Source organism: Orbicella franksi, chromosome 2 (assembly GCF_964199315.1).
Source record: "Orbicella franksi chromosome 2, jaOrbFran1.1, whole genome shotgun sequence".
NCBI classification, from domain to species: Eukaryota; Metazoa; Cnidaria; class Anthozoa; order Scleractinia; family Merulinidae; genus Orbicella; species Orbicella franksi.
The window spans coordinates 37,352,624-37,370,123 of NC_138146.1; the positions used below are offsets into that span (position 1 = coordinate 37,352,624).

The 17,500-nt window shown below is 38.9% G+C and overlaps 2 protein-coding genes and 1 long non-coding RNA gene across 7 annotated transcripts in view; 2 read left to right on the forward strand and 1 right to left on the reverse strand.

Moving 5' to 3' along the window:
• The window catches only part of LOC145479715 (uncharacterized), a 3,527-nt gene extending 2,932 nt beyond the window's left edge, over nt 1–595 (reverse strand). The window contains exon 1 of the mRNA XM_081458153.1: nt 1–595. This exon is cut by the window's left edge and continues 135 nt beyond it. The gene's annotated coding sequence lies outside the window, so the exon portion shown is untranslated.
• LOC145479724 (uncharacterized) overlaps nt 1–9,606 on the forward strand; it is a 14,369-nt gene extending 4,763 nt beyond the window's left edge. Inside the window, exons 2-5 of one of the 3 annotated variants that reach the window (XR_014048452.1) lie at nt 2,712–2,806; nt 4,091–4,166; nt 5,066–5,106; nt 9,216–9,605. This is a non-coding gene — a long non-coding RNA (uncharacterized LOC145479724). Of the gene's footprint in view, nt 1–2,537; nt 2,807–3,465; nt 4,167–5,065; nt 5,107–9,215 lie in introns of those variants that run through there. The other 2 variants (XR_014048453.1, XR_014048451.1) reach the window with 2 other exon arrangements.
• Nucleotides 1–17,500, forward strand: part of LOC145479668 (uncharacterized) — a 252,955-nt gene that overhangs the window by 234,246 nt on the left and 1,209 nt on the right. For 2 of the 3 annotated variants that reach the window (XM_081458087.1, XM_081458085.1), the window contains exons 2-7: nt 11,693–11,777; nt 12,347–14,481; nt 14,838–14,889; nt 15,817–16,053; nt 16,384–16,461; nt 17,102–17,500. The exon at nt 17,102–17,500 is cut by the window's right edge and continues 1,209 nt beyond it. In XM_081458087.1, coding sequence (XP_081314213.1) covers nt 12,442–14,481; nt 14,838–14,889; nt 15,817–16,053; nt 16,384–16,461; nt 17,102–17,295 — 2,601 coding nt within the window. In that variant the 5' untranslated portion in view covers nt 11,693–11,777; nt 12,347–12,441 and the 3' untranslated portion in view covers nt 17,296–17,500. Of the gene's footprint in view, nt 1–10,129; nt 10,140–11,692; nt 11,778–12,346; nt 14,482–14,837; nt 14,890–15,816; nt 16,054–16,383; nt 16,462–17,101 lie in introns of those variants that run through there. The other variant, XM_081458086.1, reaches the window with a different exon arrangement.

Here is a 17,500-nt window from a genome sequence, read left to right on the forward strand (position 1 = left end):
TCGGGGCCCGGCGTGAAGTTTCCTTTCGGCGCTGGTGAATGCTCCAATTCAGCCATTGTGGATTGAGAGAATTTATCTTTCCGAAAAGCTGGCGGTGATCGCTGTCGACGTTAGTCTTGGCTGGGTTTGTAAAATCCTGACACCATGTTAACTACTCCGGATGGCAAAAGTTTTATTGCTTGAACACACACACTAATAATGAATGAAATGCCGAGCTAAACTTACAAGTTTTTATACTTATGTAAATCTTAGAAAGTTCCAGAAGCGTCTCTGCATATATTTGGGCTTGCGGAACAATGCATACTAATTGTCAAACACTCTGCATTACGACTATGCCTGAAAGGTGACAGAATAAATAGAACTACATAAGCTGATTATGTAACACGTATTTCGTCCTTCGTTTGGCTGTGGACGAGCAAACGGGCCGGCTCGGACTCACCTCAAACCCATGCAGTCTTGTCGTCCAGGGAGCCGACACAAAACAAAGGGACCCGGGGTGGGGAACTCCTATGCCTCCCATGAGACAAGGTCGTGGACGCTCGTCGGAATATTGAATTAAGGTGGCCGGACACAGTTTTTGATGCCTGTGTTTCATTTACCTTTTTCTCTAAAACCCCTGATCCCTCGGTCGCCAAGAATGGCCTCAAGCAAGTTAACGACACAAACTTTGGTTTTTTGATGGTTAAGCTGATATGACGGATGTGCCATTGCCATGGCAACATGAATAAGTACAAACAGGCCTTTAAAATCGGTTTTGTTTATTTGTAGAAAATCTAGTCATTAGATTTTCTTTATAATTTGCATACAACAAGCTTGTAACGATTCTCACAAGCTAACACCATTTTGCTAATAATTTAATAGAAATCTTTAATTATCCCTTGTTGAAGGTTCACTGGAATATCTAGAATTTCCTTTTTTAAAGTTCCATTTTTTCCAGCACTTCATTCACTTATTTCCTAAAGTATTTTTGTCCCAAATTTCGTGAAAATTATTCTAATGTGTGGTTCTCAAGAAATAGGCATTAATTTCTGAGAGTGCAAGTTTTCATTCAATTGCAATTTTTTGACTTACTACGCATGCACTGCATTTAACTGGGTTCTTTCTGTAGCAAAGAAAAAGCTGAGAATTGCTGGGTTCTTTGCATCGTTACCTTTTCTAACACATCTTTGTAATAAAAGACTAAACCCATCAATACACTGCGTTCAATTATAGAGAAAAATAGCACAGATAGTGTGGGTGTTGAGTAAATAAAGTGGTCGCTCTATTGACGGCATGTTCGGTTTTTGCAATCCTTGTGCGCGCGCTGGATTGTATCAGCAAAAGCGCACGCAAAAACTGTGTTCGGCCGCCTTAAATCCCTTCGATATGTCTTTCACTAAATGACAGAGTTCCTCAAGTGCAACCCCCAAGATACATCTAACTTAACCTGGTGGCTAAAAACATTTCGTCCTCAACACTCTAAGTTAGACAAATTTTGGCAAAATCCATGATTTACACCCGTAAGACAACAAGCATCCTTGACCTTTTCACAAGGAAATACCCCCCCCCCCTCCACTACCCGCTTCCCCATGCAAGGGGGTAGGAGAGTCAGATAAATAATTATCAGTTTGATAACTGTTTTGATAAATCCATGACAGATAGTTTTGTCATACTGCTTCCTTTTTCTTGTACTAATAATCTCCAGGCTCCAGGTCTAAGGTTTTCCCTGATTCAAATCCTGTGTAGGATTCCACAAGAATTTAGAAAATCCCACAGGACCTGGTAGGATATCTTATTGATTTAATTTAATCTAATTTATCCCTTATGAATTAAATAATTTGCTAATAATTTGCCATTTAACTGACAAGCCTGATAATTTATGCCAAAGTGAAACAGAATAGAAGCACATTTAGTGAATTTGTGTGGATCATTCTAGACTAGATATAACTGGTGGTAAACCAAAATTTGATCCATGAGATCTCACATGTACAACCTACATGTATAACAGTGCTTTGGATCGTGCAGGTTAAATAACTTCATTTCTGCACTTCGACCAATTAAGTCACATGACCTACATGCATGTAACCAGAGCTTGAAATGTTTCGGTTTCCAGAAAAAAGAACTGGGTTTTTTTTCTGCATGCTTTGAGTCATGGGATTAACTACTCCAGTAATTGTAGGTTGTCTTAACATAAGTATTTGTTGATATATATTTATATTAATTGATCTGCCATTGGTTCTGCTGAATTTAAAGGGCCAAGTGTGTGAGCTCAGAGTTAAATGTTATTTTGACATATTTGTATATTACCTAGGTACACAACACAGCGGCCCATTATTGTAGCGCAGCCAAATTAAGCTCTGAAACCAAGACTAGATAGTCTGGAGTCAATAAAATCACTGTTAGGATCAATTATTCTCTGAAAGATCTAGATGTATCACAACTAGGGCATAGACCCTTTTCATAAATGGCTGCCAATTATAAATTCTTTTGTAAGTATTAAAATTAGCCTGACGAACCTCGTTTTTGAGTTGCTAATTCAAAAGAATTTTTACTCCCAAATGAGTTTAGTGAGGCTAATTTAAACGCATACAAAAGAAGTTTAAATTGGCAGCCATTTATGAAAAGGGTGTATTAGTCAAGCAAAATCTTCTCATTGGTAAAATTGTGTAAACTTTTGGAATGACTTACATATTGATGTTACATATTGATGTTAGTCATTTTTATATCTGTAGGAAGAGTGGATGATATTTTTCAAGTGAGTCCTGTCAGGTGCTGCCTCTAAAAGACATTAGCATAATGAAGAAACTTATTGCTCGGTCAATTTCAGGTACATTTGTGTTAGCATACATTTAGTAATATAAATTAATCTAACTAGTCTCTCTAGTCTGTACTTGGTAATAACTGTACGCATAACAGATGACAAACTATCATAAGACATAATATTGATCATCGCAGTTATGAAATTAAAGCCTGAAAAAGAGATTCAGGCAACAATTGAATATATAAAAGATCACTTAATGTTTGCATGACCTGCGGAGAAAGATAATTGAAGACATTATTGATCATCGCAGTCTAATATACACAACTCAAGCAGTTGGGAAATTAAAGCGCTGTAAAAAAATTCAGGCCAGAACGGGATTCAAACCCATGACCTCTGCAATACTGTTGCAGTGAAACTGAGCTATCAAGCCAACTGGGAGCTGCATGGTCATGTTGTGAGTTTGTGATATACAAGTGAAATATGAAAGATCATATATTTGGTTACGGCGGAGAAAGATACGAAGACATAATATTGATCATCGCAGTTATGAAATTAAAGCCTGAAAAAGAGATTCAGGCAACAATTGAATATATATAAAAGATCATTTAATGTTTGTATGACCTGCGGAGAAAGATAATTGAAGACATTATTGATCATCGCAGTCTAATATACACAACTCAAGCAGTTGGGAAATTAAAGCGTTGTAAAAAAATTCAGGCCAGAACGGGATTCAAACCCATGACCCCTGCAATACTGTTGCAGTGAAACTGAGCTATCAAGCCAACTGGGAGCTGCATGATCGTGTTGTGAGTTTGTGATATACAAGTGAAATATGAAAGATCATATATTTGGTTACGGCGGAGAAAGATACGAAGACATTATTGATCATCGCAGTTATATAAACAGTGTACAACTTAAGCAGCTGTGAAATTAAAGTCTGAAACAAATTCAGGCTTGAGGAGGATTCGAACCCATGACCTCTGCGATACCAGTGCAGATTTTGTGCTCTACCAGCTGAGCTATCAAGCCAACTGGGAGCTGGTCACGTTGTGAGTTCGTAATATATGACAGATGACAAACTGTTGTTAACAAACTTTATGGTCTGGTGGTAATGATAAATGCAGTAATATTTTGTTGAGTCGTTTGTCAGGTCATGTTGGTCAGGATTCAGTGTGTTGTGTTTTAAATTTCATGATTTTTTAATATTAAAATACCAGCTGACTCATCCTGGACTCTGCAGAGCTCATTGACTATTAACACTGGCACTTCAATTAAGACAGTGGCTAGTACAAAACTTTGTACAAAATAACAGTATGACCTTAATCATTTTTTTATTATTATTCTATTCAGGTTCCTTGGATAATATTGCCAGCACTCCATCAGCCCCTTCATTGAGTAAGCAACCAAAACAAAAACAGCAGAGCGAGTGAGTTTTTGCTTTGTTTTAAATCTGTTATATATCTTTCTTCGTTAAGTCATCTGAGGGTTTGCTAGAACCTGTGATAAATAAATGCAATCAGTAAATTAAATGCAAGTGAATGCTAATTCTTTAAAAACAATCACAGGGTTCGAACCAACAGTTTTGAACTTTATAATACATTCCTTAATTTACCTTGGGAGGGATCCATATGAAAGAGGGTGGCCGTGAATTTATACTACTCAGGAGAGTAGTATAAGTTGGTTTAAAATATCCAGCTGCAATGCACCTCAGTAAAATTTAAAAGGTAAATACAGTGGAACCCAGCCTTAAGGTCACCCCAGTTATAGGGCCACCTCGTTATTACACTCACTTTATTCTGGCCTGAACATAAGCACTCAGTCAATCATTTTTGTAAATACGGCCAGATTTTTGTGCCACGTTTGTGACTGAACAATTGAGTTACCACTGTATCACAAATAATACAATTTTATTATAAATCCAAAATATAGTATGCCCAGTAATTAATCACCCTCTGAAATTAATGACCTCAAAACAATACAAGAAACTAACCGCAACATCACCAAAATGTAGTAATACCTGGTGCTAAGTAGGTTGTGAGATTCAAGTATTACTTTTTTATCTTGATTGTTCTCAAAACAAAAGCCACCCAAGATAAAAAAAAAATAAATGTTTACATTTTCCATGTGCCAGTTTGCTAATTGTTAGACCCCTCTGAAAAAAATGGCAATCCTTCAAAGTGAGGAATGGAAATTTAAATGTTGTATATCACATTTTCATATTGTTTTGTTTTTTTTTTTTAATTTTATCTGAGGACATCAAGTACAATTTAATTGTGTGAAGTTAATGTTAACTATGCTAATTGATGCTAACCTTAATCAAAACAGTCCAGCACGTTCACCAAGTCATGTCGGAACAGTTGGTCGGGGTGAGTATACCATGCCGCCCAGTGGAGAGGTGTGAAGCTAGGAAGCTTTGATTGCACTTTTAAAAACAGCATTGACCATGTGTCAACTACTTCCTGGAAATGTTAATTTGAACTTACTAAATGAGTAATATTAGCACTATTGTCGTCTATTCACAGACCCTCTATTTTGTCTTGAGATCACAACCTTAACAAAATATTAACCCGGCGCATGAGATATGAACGAGCCAAAATGCAAGCGAGTGGGGCTAGGGAAAGACAGAAATAGAGGGACGTTTTCTTTTTTTGCCCCCGCTTCTTGATCGCTCTAGCGCTCCGCGCTCTCATTCCTTGCACGCTCTAACAGAAACAAAAACCCGTAGCCAAAAAATCAACATCTGCAGACTGACTACAATGGCAATGTCTCTGCTGATTTGACCAGGTTTGTTGTTCCATATAAAATTAAACACCCAAGTTGTGATTGAGCCAGAGCAATGAGATCGAGGGTGTTAAAATGTACACAGAACAGACTTATTTGGGTATATGTATTCCTAAGCACTTGAAGATGGGAGTTTTGCCTAGAAGAGTGATACTTCGCTTACCATTTGAAAATATAAGGTTTGACATCGTTGTTACACCAACCGCCCATCCAAAGAGCCTTAGTTTTCATTCAGCATATTTTGAACAGTTTACCAGGTGATCTGACCGTAAATTATTAACCAATCATCTTCAAGGAGAAATTATTTTTAAAGCCGCACAGAATTCTTTGCGCGCCTAGTAGAGCTTGTCCTGACCTTCGGCATGTAGTCCATCGACACATCGATCGCGCTGTGAGGATAAACATGGCAGTTTTCTGTCGGAAGGCTTTTTTTCTCATCATGCTTTGGTTGTGAGTGGAGTTATAACTTTACTACCGAGTATTCTTAAAGATTTTTAAACTAAGAAAAGTTCAGTACACGATTATCTAGACCAACAAAGTCAGTGAGTTGGCTTGTGGGCCTTCTGCATGGGCACATGACATGTTCTCTCCCGCAAGAGATGGTTGAACCTTCTTTCCATTGATCCGTACATTTTGATGGCGTATTCAGCTTTGTGGGTTGAAGAAAGTGTGTGCAGAAGACGCAAGGAAGCCATCTGTGCTGCTCGGACTAAAGATGGATCTTGTACAATCGGATATCTTTCCTCTAACTGGTGTCGTCGCAGAGCTCGTAAACAATGGCAAGTCCTCCATCAGTTGCGGGACTTTGTTCAACTTTTCTCGCAGCTTCGTTGTTCCAGGCTCTCTTCCACAGGCCAACAATAGTTTTATTCTATGATGTTTTTTGTGTCCTACTACTCCTACTACCTGTAAAGTTTGCTCCACCCATTTTCCGCCGCTTGCTGTCTAGAAAGACGGTTTTTCTTCTTAAAATCGTGCGCTCGAAAAGTGCAGGTGATCATGGCGCGTTTGCGGGACAAATCTAAAAACTTCCAAGGTCTTGTTTTCACTCCCAACAGGGATAAATTACTGCTTTGAGCTTTAAAATAGAAAGGAAAAAATACAAATCAATGTTTAGGTGGCCTCTGTATGAGGATCAAGTAGTACAGAGTCCGTAGAACTTTCTGGTGAAGAACGTTTTCTTCCGACAACCGCCGCGAAAACATGAAGATCAGAGCGCTTTCACATCGCAGATTTAAAGCAGCTTTTCGGACTTAAGAAACAAAAATGGTAATGTACATTATTACTTCGAAGTTGAATTCAACTTTTGGAACGATTAGTAAAGCCACAGGTGTTAAAATGTCTGGAAAAGCGGTCGGCAAAAACTTTGGTCATGCAGTGAACCACGTGTGCAAAATTTTGAACAATTTTTTGCTCTTAAATAGGTTTCTTCGCCTCAGCTTGAATGAAAATCTATTGTTATTGACCTTCCTTTCGCATTTCTTTCATTTGGTTCCCTGTATTTGGGAATTTTAGGTTTTAAAGTGAACAGTAACTTGCACGCTGGATTTCTGCATATTTAATTTACGGCGACCTCCAGGCACTTTGTTTATGTTGTTTATTCGCTTCCTTCAAATATTTCCGCGTCTTATTAAGCTTCTACAGAACCGCTGGGAAAAGAACTAAAATGGCCACCAATTTAACACAGTTGAAATACGACTGATCTCAAAATAATTCGCTTGTTTTTGTCGTCTTTTTGATTTACGACTTTCATCTTTCTTTCGCAGTGCCGTCATATTTCGTCGCGCGGCGAAGAAATTACTCGATTTCTTGTTTTCAGATTGATTTTACAAGAGTTCTTCACTTTTATTTTTCGTTGTTTTCTCAAATGTTAGCCGTTACAAGAATGAAATTCGATTGTATTTGGTTTCGTTTTGTCCTCCAAAGTCAATAATTAACTCATTAAATCAATTTTCTCTGCTTCTGTGGGACATTTTGTCGTGCGGTAAAGAAATAATATAATTTCTTGTTTTCTCATCGGTTTTGTAGATCAGGTTGAGTTCTTTTTGTTAATATTTTTTAATATTTCGACCCTTCATTTATTGAACTTTAAATAAACGATGTCTTGAAACCTGATCTTGTGTCTGTGGTTACTGCACATATGGTTTATTTTTGTGCTTTCGCTCTCGAAATACTTCCAAAAAACGCCAGGGAATCAGGGGCGGGTTACGGGCAATTTCATTCAGGTGTCAATGGGTTAGTGCATGTTTGATTGTTTGAAGTTGTGTAAGCTGTTCATAAACTGCCCCTGCGCATTTTTGGACAGTGTCATAGTCATCATTTCCCAACCAAAGAGCAACCGTTACACTGTGCTCAGTAAATTATAAGGCTCAATGATTTTCACTCAGACACTTTTCTCCCCTGTGAAATAGCGTGACCATTTCAGCCATGGGAAACCTTCAGCATAGTCCATAACGATGGTGCTGTTGCTTGGTGTTGTAACTGCACTCTGTACACCTGACTGACTTAGAAATGGTGTAATGTAATTCTCAATGTCAACATAGCCCACAACTACCTCTCCAAATTCATTAAAGGTCAGACCAATCTCTTCTAGCAATTCTTGGCGTGTGCCATTCAGATTATTAATTTTTTTTCTTTACTGAGTTGGAGAGCGTTTGATCGAATGGTCGACCGAACTAGTGCTGTGACCGACATACGATAATAATAAAATGAATGACTACATAAAAGCAAACTAGAGATCGATGGAATACAGTACCTTTAATACTGTATAGAAAGTACACTATTAAAAGCAAATTGAAGTAAAACACCAAGTGATTTTCAAGCGTACAATGCGATGCGGCCAACGCTGCATGTTGTGTGATTCAAGTACTCAAATCGCTTCCATCCAAGTGTAGAAAAGATTCACCGTCGAAAGAGACTTCCCAACTGTCCAAATCAACACTTCTCATATTTACAACACAATTCCAAGTTCCAAGCGCGGTAGAAGACAAGACAAAATAATTCTGAAAAGCATCAACACTCGCTCTGGCAGTGACCGCCATCATTCAAATGCAAACTCACGACTACGCGCGGGCTGCCTTATGGGATACGGCAATAAAATTTTCTCTCCAGTCTCGCGCAATGACGTCACCAGATCACCTGGTAGAGATAGCAGTGAGGTCTCACCTAAGAACTTGGTTATTTTCAATTCATGTCGATAAATGCTTATCCTTCAAATGTCCTTAGGCCCAGTTCAGACGCCGAACTTTTCGTGAGCCGAACTAAATTCGAATTTGGACCGACCCAAATTATCAAAAGTACGCCTGTTGATTCAGACCTCGAACTTAATTCGCCGAACTTAATTTAGTTTGAGCCAAAACACATCGAAACATCAGCGGTTTTCAGGCAAGGTGTATGCATTAGGTTCGCCACATGAAAAGTTCGACGTCTGAATCAAAGCCGTTCCAAAGCCGAAATTCCCGGCTGAGCTAGGCGGGAAGAACAGCTGAGCCGTTCCAAATTCAAATAGCCGTTTTTAACTAATTCAGACGCCGAACATTTTATGTACTTAATTCAACGTATTAGGTTCGGCCCATGAAAAGTTTGGCGTCTGAACTGGACCTTAGATGCCTTATCATATTTGATAGGATATCAACTCCTAAAACAGAAACGCATTGGAAATGTTCTACTAACCTATAACTTTGCATTTCTTCAGTTGTTGAAGATCTGAGCACATTATACACAGCAGTAAAAAATGAGGTCAGACCAAAATCAAAGGCAAGAGGAAAGCAGTAAGTTGGTCTATGATTGTTAATTTTTATCATATTTTTTTACACCAGTGGCCTAAAGACCTGTAGATTACCGTGTGGCACTAAATTTTGGCGGGGTTTATTTCGGCGGTTTTTTGTATTGAGCGGGAACTAATTTTTTTGATTATAAAAGAGTGGCTTTTCTTGCTGGGTACTAATTTTTTTCGATTTTCGGGAAGTGACGTGTAATTGAAAATACAACATTTTCGCATTTTTAGTTGACTGCTGAAATAACACGCAGAGATGTAAAACACGGTAATCCAGCCTTTTATCAGTGTGCCTTTTATCACGATTGCATCGTGCTCTTGTGCGGAATTGTGGAATGCTTTCCTATTAATTTTATTATTATTATTATTATTATTATTATTTCTGAACGTTTTTTTTTTCCTCATTTCACCGTTTTATTTCTGAGCGAAAGAGACGTTTCAAAGAAATGGTAACAACAGGGTTCTCCTTGTGATGTTTGTATGTATAATTTCGCCAGAGGAGTAAATGTTTGGGGGAGAAAATGTTTGCAGGAATTGGTTTTTTTGCGGGAAATTTTTTTTCCGCGGATTGTGGAAAAAAACCGCAAAAATCGCAAAAATTAGAACCCGCAAAAATTTAGTGCCACACAGTAACCCATCAGACAAGTGAATTAGTGTTACGTAACCTACTGACGCAAATTGCAAGAGTATGAATAAAAAAAAATCCACAGACGAATTTAATTTCAAAAGGTCAAATTATCTTCCCTGTATCACCAAGTGGAATTTTGTAACAGTATTATTCCTGTTTTCTGTTCCAGGCGTGATACACCTTCAAGGTCATTGCCTCCTAGAGATTTGGAGCCAGTAAGCAAACACATTGTAGTAACGTGACTGCATATGGATAAGAAATTTATATTAAAAGTCCATAATTAATTGTACATAATTTTTATATTTTATTCATGTCATGTTATGGCGATTTAATAACGACAATAATAATTTACATGATATTAGAATCAAGAAAACAGAGACAAATTAACCTCTACAATAGGTATTATAAAAGTGAATATAACAAACATGTAACCTTTATTTTATCTCCACAATCTCTGCTCAGTGCATACCCCGTAGTGCAAGACTAGGCAGATTTGTTGTTTTTTGGTTTTGTTGTTTGGTTTCTTTTCTCTCAGTTTATTTTCCGCTTTTCGTTGCATTTTTGCCCTGTTTCATCCGTCCAACAAACATTAATTAAATTTTCCTCTCAACGGTGGTTAAAGAGAGATAGATGTACTTTATGAAGCGCGAATCGATAGCATTACAGTGACCTTGATGAGTATGCTTACTGAAGAACTTCGGTAGTAATAAAGTTTAAGGACGTTCGCGCTAATTGTTTCTGCGCATCCTTACTGTGCACGCAAATTTACACGCCACGTCATGCATCGAGCGAGCGCTATGCTAGTTATAAAATGAACAATGATAGGGCAGATAGCCATTGCTATAGCTTTGCCTGGATTTAACGATCTTGGACGTTCGGTGACCCCTGTTTTTCTTTTGATGGATCATTTTCTCTACCGATTTTCCACGTTTAGCAAAACAAAAGAAGAAAATTTATCAATTAGAAGTTTGAATTTTTTACAAAATGCACCATCGAATTCCCTTCGTTTTAGCTCTTCGTTTATCTGTGCGGCGTTCATTTTTTTGCAAGTGGCACTAGACTATGGAACAATCAAGACAGTACTACGAGGGGCCTGATTCCCCTTTGTAAATTCAGAAATCTAATATTCAAGAAATGCAAAGATCGGAATATTATCAGAAGAAAGTTTTAAAGAATTTTCAATTGTATTTTTTCTTTGCATTTTTCTATTTGAATTTGTAATTGTAGTTGTTTGGTAGATTTTAAGGACTACAATGTGAACTACTGGTTTTTGTCAGTAATTGTGTTATCCAATAAAGTCGTTATTCATTCACTCCATTCATTCGTTCGTTCGTTCGTTCGTTCGTTCGTTCTTTCATTTATTTATTTATTTATTCAGCTAAAAACCCTGGAGACCATGTTGATTTACGCGCGCCAGTTTTTCAAAATCAGACTAGTTGTCAACACGCTTTATCTCTGAAACGAAGTCCGTGACCCCCAATTTTTCTTTTTCTTTTTTTTTTTTTTTTTTTTTTTTTCATTTCTGAAACAAGTACTTCATTATCTGTCCGTAGTACAAGTTTGAAGAAAATATATCGAGTAGACATTTTCGCGCGAACGTCCTTAAGCAAGTTTAAAGTCAATCGGCAGCTTTCGTTTTGTTGCAACAAGGGCAATTCTATATGCGTGTACTAAACATTTTGAACTATGTCAACCTCTTCCTTTTGAAACGGCATTGTATTTAGTGCATTTACAGTGGACAATTTTAAAACCTACTTTTGGTTTGTAGGTGCCCGGTAAATCAAGTAAAGGGAGACCGAGATCGAGTAGTGAAAGTGAGATCCGAGATCAAGTAGTGTCCCAGGATTCCGTGGGTGCGTGCATGCATACACTGTATAATTGTACGCGTACTTTACGAAGGCAGTAACCAAAAAGAGAAATGAAAACCATCGGGTAATGGAAACCCATCCCAGAATATTAAAAGGTTTCTTAATATAGTTCCTCAAGGAAAAATGTAGTTTAAAAGGCAATTACACGTTTGAGGAATATTGTGAAGCAATGAAAAGGACGGTCAAAGTCAAATCTTGCTTACTATGTTATGAATATTATTGTATTTCAGTCCATCTGGGCCTAACGTATGTGTAACATAGAGGGCGGTATTCCACTTTTTTGTCAGAGTTGTTAAATGGTTTGTTTTCGCTTGGTTTGAATGAGAAGACGAATAACAGAGTCGGGATCAACCTTTTCCTGCATATTTTAGCTGGTAAAAACTAGCATTCATTAAATCCTGAGGTCGTCCCGGCTGGAACATAAGGCCACAAGCAAAATGTGACGGAAATTCTCTGCTTCAGTTCCATCTGTCCCTTACACGCCTTTAGGACACCTAAATTCTTTGTCGTGTTTGTGACAGGAAAGATTACCCTGTATCCTTATTAATTCTCAGTACCCTTGGAGATTATTGCTCGGGGACCGTCAGCACGCAAAGCATACCAGAAAGCACTTGAGGATGGAAAAATCCAAGTAAGGAGGATCCCAGTCATGCTCGTAGGACAAGACAGGTCAGGAAAAACCAGCTTGAAAAAGTCTCTGAAAGGGGAGCGTTTTGATCCACAAGAAGGGAGTACTGTTGGAATAGAGGTGGACCCCTTGCATTTTCAGGTTACAACAGAAATGTGGAGGTCAGGAGACAATAATCAAGGGGAAAACCCTTGTCATGCCATTTCTTATGAACATCAGACAGCAAAGTTTATTTGTGACAATTTAAAGGAAGAGTTACGCTCACAGGAGCCAACTTCTTTACTTGGCGCAGACAAACCCGCAGCAAACGGAACGCCAGAAAAGAAGAATAGTGAAGAAGAGGAACAGCAGTTCCTTGAGAATCCAGTTCCAGAAGTTCCTGATAAAATAGCCAAATTGACCAAACGATTGCTCGATCTTGAGGTAAAGAAGGAAGTAGAAGAGATCTTTTCAATTCTGTGGGACTTTGGCGGACAATCAGTGTATTATGCGACTCATCCCATATTTCTCACTCCAAGAGCAATCTACTTATTGATCTACGACATGAGCCGAGATCCCAATGAGGTGAAAAGTTCTATTGTTTCCAGACAGGGGAATGATTTCAGTGTACAGAGTCCTCTAAACAATCTGGAGTTCTGGTTGTCATCTATCTCTCTTTTGGCTGTTGAGAACAATGACATTGAAAACCTGTCAACTAAACTTCCTACAGTGTTCTTGGTTTGTACTCATGCCGACAAACCTTGTAATGGTGGTGATGCTAAAGTGCTAGCCAAACAGTTGCTGGATTCTCTTCAGAATAAACCGTTTAGTAATCATTTGTACGCCGACGTCTTTGCTGTGGATAACACCAAGTCGGGCTCTGAACGTGAGTGCGAAGAGGTCGTGCGTCTGAGAACGGAAGTTTGCGCTGTTGCAGAGCAGCTGCTCCAGAGGAAGGAAGAAATCCCAATAAAGTGGCTGAAGTATGAACAGACCCTTCAAGTCATGCGTGAAGAGGGCTGCAAGTACCTTTTGCTTGATAAAGCGAAACAGATTGCTTGTGAAGTCTGCGATATCAGAGATGACGAGTTTGTCACGTTAATGAACTTCTTACACGACCAAAGAATTCTGATTCATTTTGGTGAAACTCAAGCCTTAAACAAAATGGTTGTTTTGGATCCCCAGTGGTTGGTTGATGTTTTCAAGAAGATAATTGCTGCAAAAACCCATATTCCTGAAGGGGGAAAGCTCGAAACTCTCTGGTCTGAGTTTGAGAGGACAGGAGTTCTTCATAAAAGGGTTATACAACACGCGTGGACCCCTTTTTTCAACCCTGAAGACACCTTTGAAAGCCTTCTCAAGATCATGGAAAAGTTTAGCTTGATCTGTCCTTGGCCTGCAACGAGTTCCGATGAGCAGTACCTAGTGCCATCTATGCTCAAGTCGTACCCAACTGAAGGCGTCCTCGATTTGCTGTCATCAGCAAGTCTTCCTTCTCTGTTTCTCAGATTTGATTCTGGCCACGTTCCCCAAGGATTTTTCCCGAGGATGCTGTTACAGTTTATCCAGTGGTGCCATGAAGAGTGGTCCAGCCAAAGACAGCCACAGATGTTCAACAACTTTGCAAGATTTTTCACAAGTCTTCGCGATGGGCAATCTGTGATCCTTCTTTGTCATTCCACTTCGATTGAGATCGCAGTTCACAGAATGGCGCCATCTGGCAACTCTATGAATGCGCATGTGGATCCGGATCATAAAGCATCCGACGTTTCAGTATGCCGAAAAGTGCGAAGGCAACTGGGACTGATGCTTGAGTGCATGCGGAATGAGTTCCACTGGTTGAGGAATGTCAGATATAAGATGTATGTGAGGTGCCCAGTCTGTTCTAATAAGGGGGTAGTACGATACTGTTGCAATCATGACATGGAAGACTGTAAACGAGAACATTGCCTCCACTTTTTGTCAGAGGAAGAGTTGCGTAGTTGTCAGCATCCGTTTGTGTGCCTGAATTCGGCAGTGGCTAAAGATGTCAGAGTTGATATTAACAGCTTCCAGCCTTGGTTTGAATTCCTAGATAAACAGGTAACGTTGACTTTTAATGTATTGCGGGTTGGGAAAGAAACATTGTTCCTTCGACCAATCTGAACATTAAATGAACATTCCGTTGCGGCCGATAAGCGATTACAGTGACACAGATACAGGTTTACGTGGTTTAATGCAGACGTGATCGGTAAACTCTTTCGTTTCTTCGCATGGAAAGCGTTTGTGCAGCTATTGCAGTTCATATTCTCTCTGTTATCTTTAAGTGATACAAGCTAGTTCGCCATGCCCAACTGGGATTTATCTAAACAACCTATTCCTGAAATGGAAGAAATTTTGTTCAGTTATTACACAAGCAAGTTGTCTGTTTTCTGACGTAAACATTTTTGCATCACTAGGACCAAGACAACAGTCACGGGTGCAAGGATTTGCTTCTCCCTTTTTTCAAAGGTTAGTTTCTTACATGTGTCGTGAAAATGTTTATTCAGCTGTTCATCAATCAAAGCTGGCCACGTCGTGAAACAAACGATACTGCCCTTAAACCTTTATTTATTCTAACAGTTTCTCTTACTTTGCTTTAACAACCTCTATAATCGATCAGCTTTTAGAAGTTGTAATTTTAATTTAACTGTGAATACAGTGTATGCCTTTCATTTCTAAGGCATTTAATTTGTAATTCTTCGCAATTGGTTCTCGCATGATATAATATTCCAGTGAGAGCGGTACTTACGCGACAGGAAGATGACTAATCTTAATGAGTAGAATTATAATTGGTGTACTGATGTGAAGGCTGCAATCTGACTGACTGTGGCATCACACACTATCAGCCATTAGCTTGCAAATTGTGGTCAACAAAATGGCCACGTTTTCTCTTTTCTCCTAAGTTTCCGGAGGAAGATTTAGAATTAAGACAAGAAGAAGTTAAAATTGTTGAATGAACTGATGAGCCCACAAACATTTTCGCTAAGGCGTGAAGTTTAAAACTACTCTAAATATAAAGGGTGAGAATTTTACGATGGCTGGCCTTACATACGTATGTTTCGTCCCTGCAAAGGGACTCATCAGAGGCCTTTCAGCTAACTTGTCAAACATCGCCTTTGAAGCCATTCAACAACTTGAAAAAAGTATAAATGTAAAGGAATAAGTGGAAATTGTTATTTGAAAGAAAATTTGTGAGAATTCTACTAATTAGACAATTACATTATTCCCTCTCGATTTCTATGAGATAATATTTGATGAGACCAAACCGTGATTTCAGCCGTCGCTCTTATCAACTGTCACCTGAATTAAAGAAATCTCAAGCTTATAATCTAATTGTTAAATTCTAAAGGTTACCATCATATACCCTTCTAATGCCACAAATATCACACATTTTAGGTCAGGAGGAGTCGGTCCTTTCCCTACCAGATGAAGTTCTTCAAAGCGTCCAGACATTGGACACAGCAGGTGTTGTCGATGAGTTTAAAAGAAGCCTGGAAATAGACGAGGCATCCCTTCAGGAGCCGGACGATGATACCAAGCGATGGGTGCGCTGTCTCTGTAAAACGGCACCCCATGACAAGAGAGTTGACTTGGTGCAACACTTGAGGCAGATTACACCAGCTGGGACAACAGGTATTTCTGAAGTAATTTATTTTTTCCCCTTTTGTTGTTTCGATTTACCTCGCAGATTATGGTTAAAACCGGAACACCGCGAGCGGACACCGTAAACCTCCAAGCATACTGCCCTCTCCTCCTTTCCCTCATCTATATTTAGCCGCAAAAATGTTTACGCTGGTGCCGTTTCATTTCCTCTCAAAGACTGACGAGGATGTGTCTCACGCTTGTATATTCATGGAGGGGGTGGGGGTGCCACACCGAAGCAAACGTATAGAACTGTTTCAAGAGGGGAAACAGACAGATGAACAGCAACAACTTAAATTTGCTGACTTGTTTTCTTGCTAGGCCCAATCTTGCCTGAAAGATCGGACGTCCGAGAAATTCCTGTGATCAAAATGAGAGATTTGACAATTAATTTGAGTGGTAAGCAACTGCCTTATGTAATTAAAGATTTGAATCTTGCAATCACGTAAACAGATCAAGTCCACAGACTCCCTGGATTGTGTTTAAAGAGATTTGTTCCAATCCTCCCGGTCTTAACAACAACCGGACCTCAACACTTTACTTCATCCATAGCCCAGCGAACTATTAACCAAAAGAGTAATTAAACTTGTAGTCATGAGGGATGGACCATAATATTTTTATAGGGGGTGAGGAATGACCAAAACAATTCCTGCAAGGAAAAGCGACAAAACAGATCATGCACAGCGAACCAAGCAAAAGAAACAAATTCAGTAGAATCCCGATTTCTCGAGCCCCCATTTTTCAAACTCCCGATAAGTCGATCCAAAAGCCGTTTCTTTCCCCTTCGTCAAACACTGTGATTTTACCCCCATTTCTCAGACTATCTGATTTTTCGTTCCTCAATTTTTGTTTTTCTTGGAGGTTCCAAAAATCGGGATTCCACTGTAGAACAAATGGAAAAAAATTCTTGCTCAGAGGAATCTCCCAATGCCCGCTCCTCAAAAATAAGGTTCCATCCCTGAAGTCATTTAGCTTAAAACTATAGACTGAAAAGCAAAAAACAAAAAACAAAAAGCTCCAGCATTGTTGTATTCTGTAGGAGGAGATGAGTGGAAGCTATTGGCCGAGAGGTTTGGTTTGACCCAAGCAGAAATCCGTTACCTGGATAAAAGGACCATGAACCCTTGCGATGCCACTCTTGGTTTCATTGCAAATCGATATCATGTCACTGTTGGTGACTTGTACAATTTGTTAGTCGATTGCGAGCTTCCGACAATGGCTGATTTGCTTTAAATCTACGTTTAGAATTAAATTTATTATTATTATTTTCATTATCATTGACATTGCCATTGTCATTGTCATTGTCATTGTCACTGTCACTGTCATTGTCATTGTCATTGTCATTGTCATTGTTACTGTTATTGTTGTTATTGTTGTAATAATATACATGAAAAAATTACTCGATTCTGATTGGCTGAGAGCAGTGCACTTCAAGTGT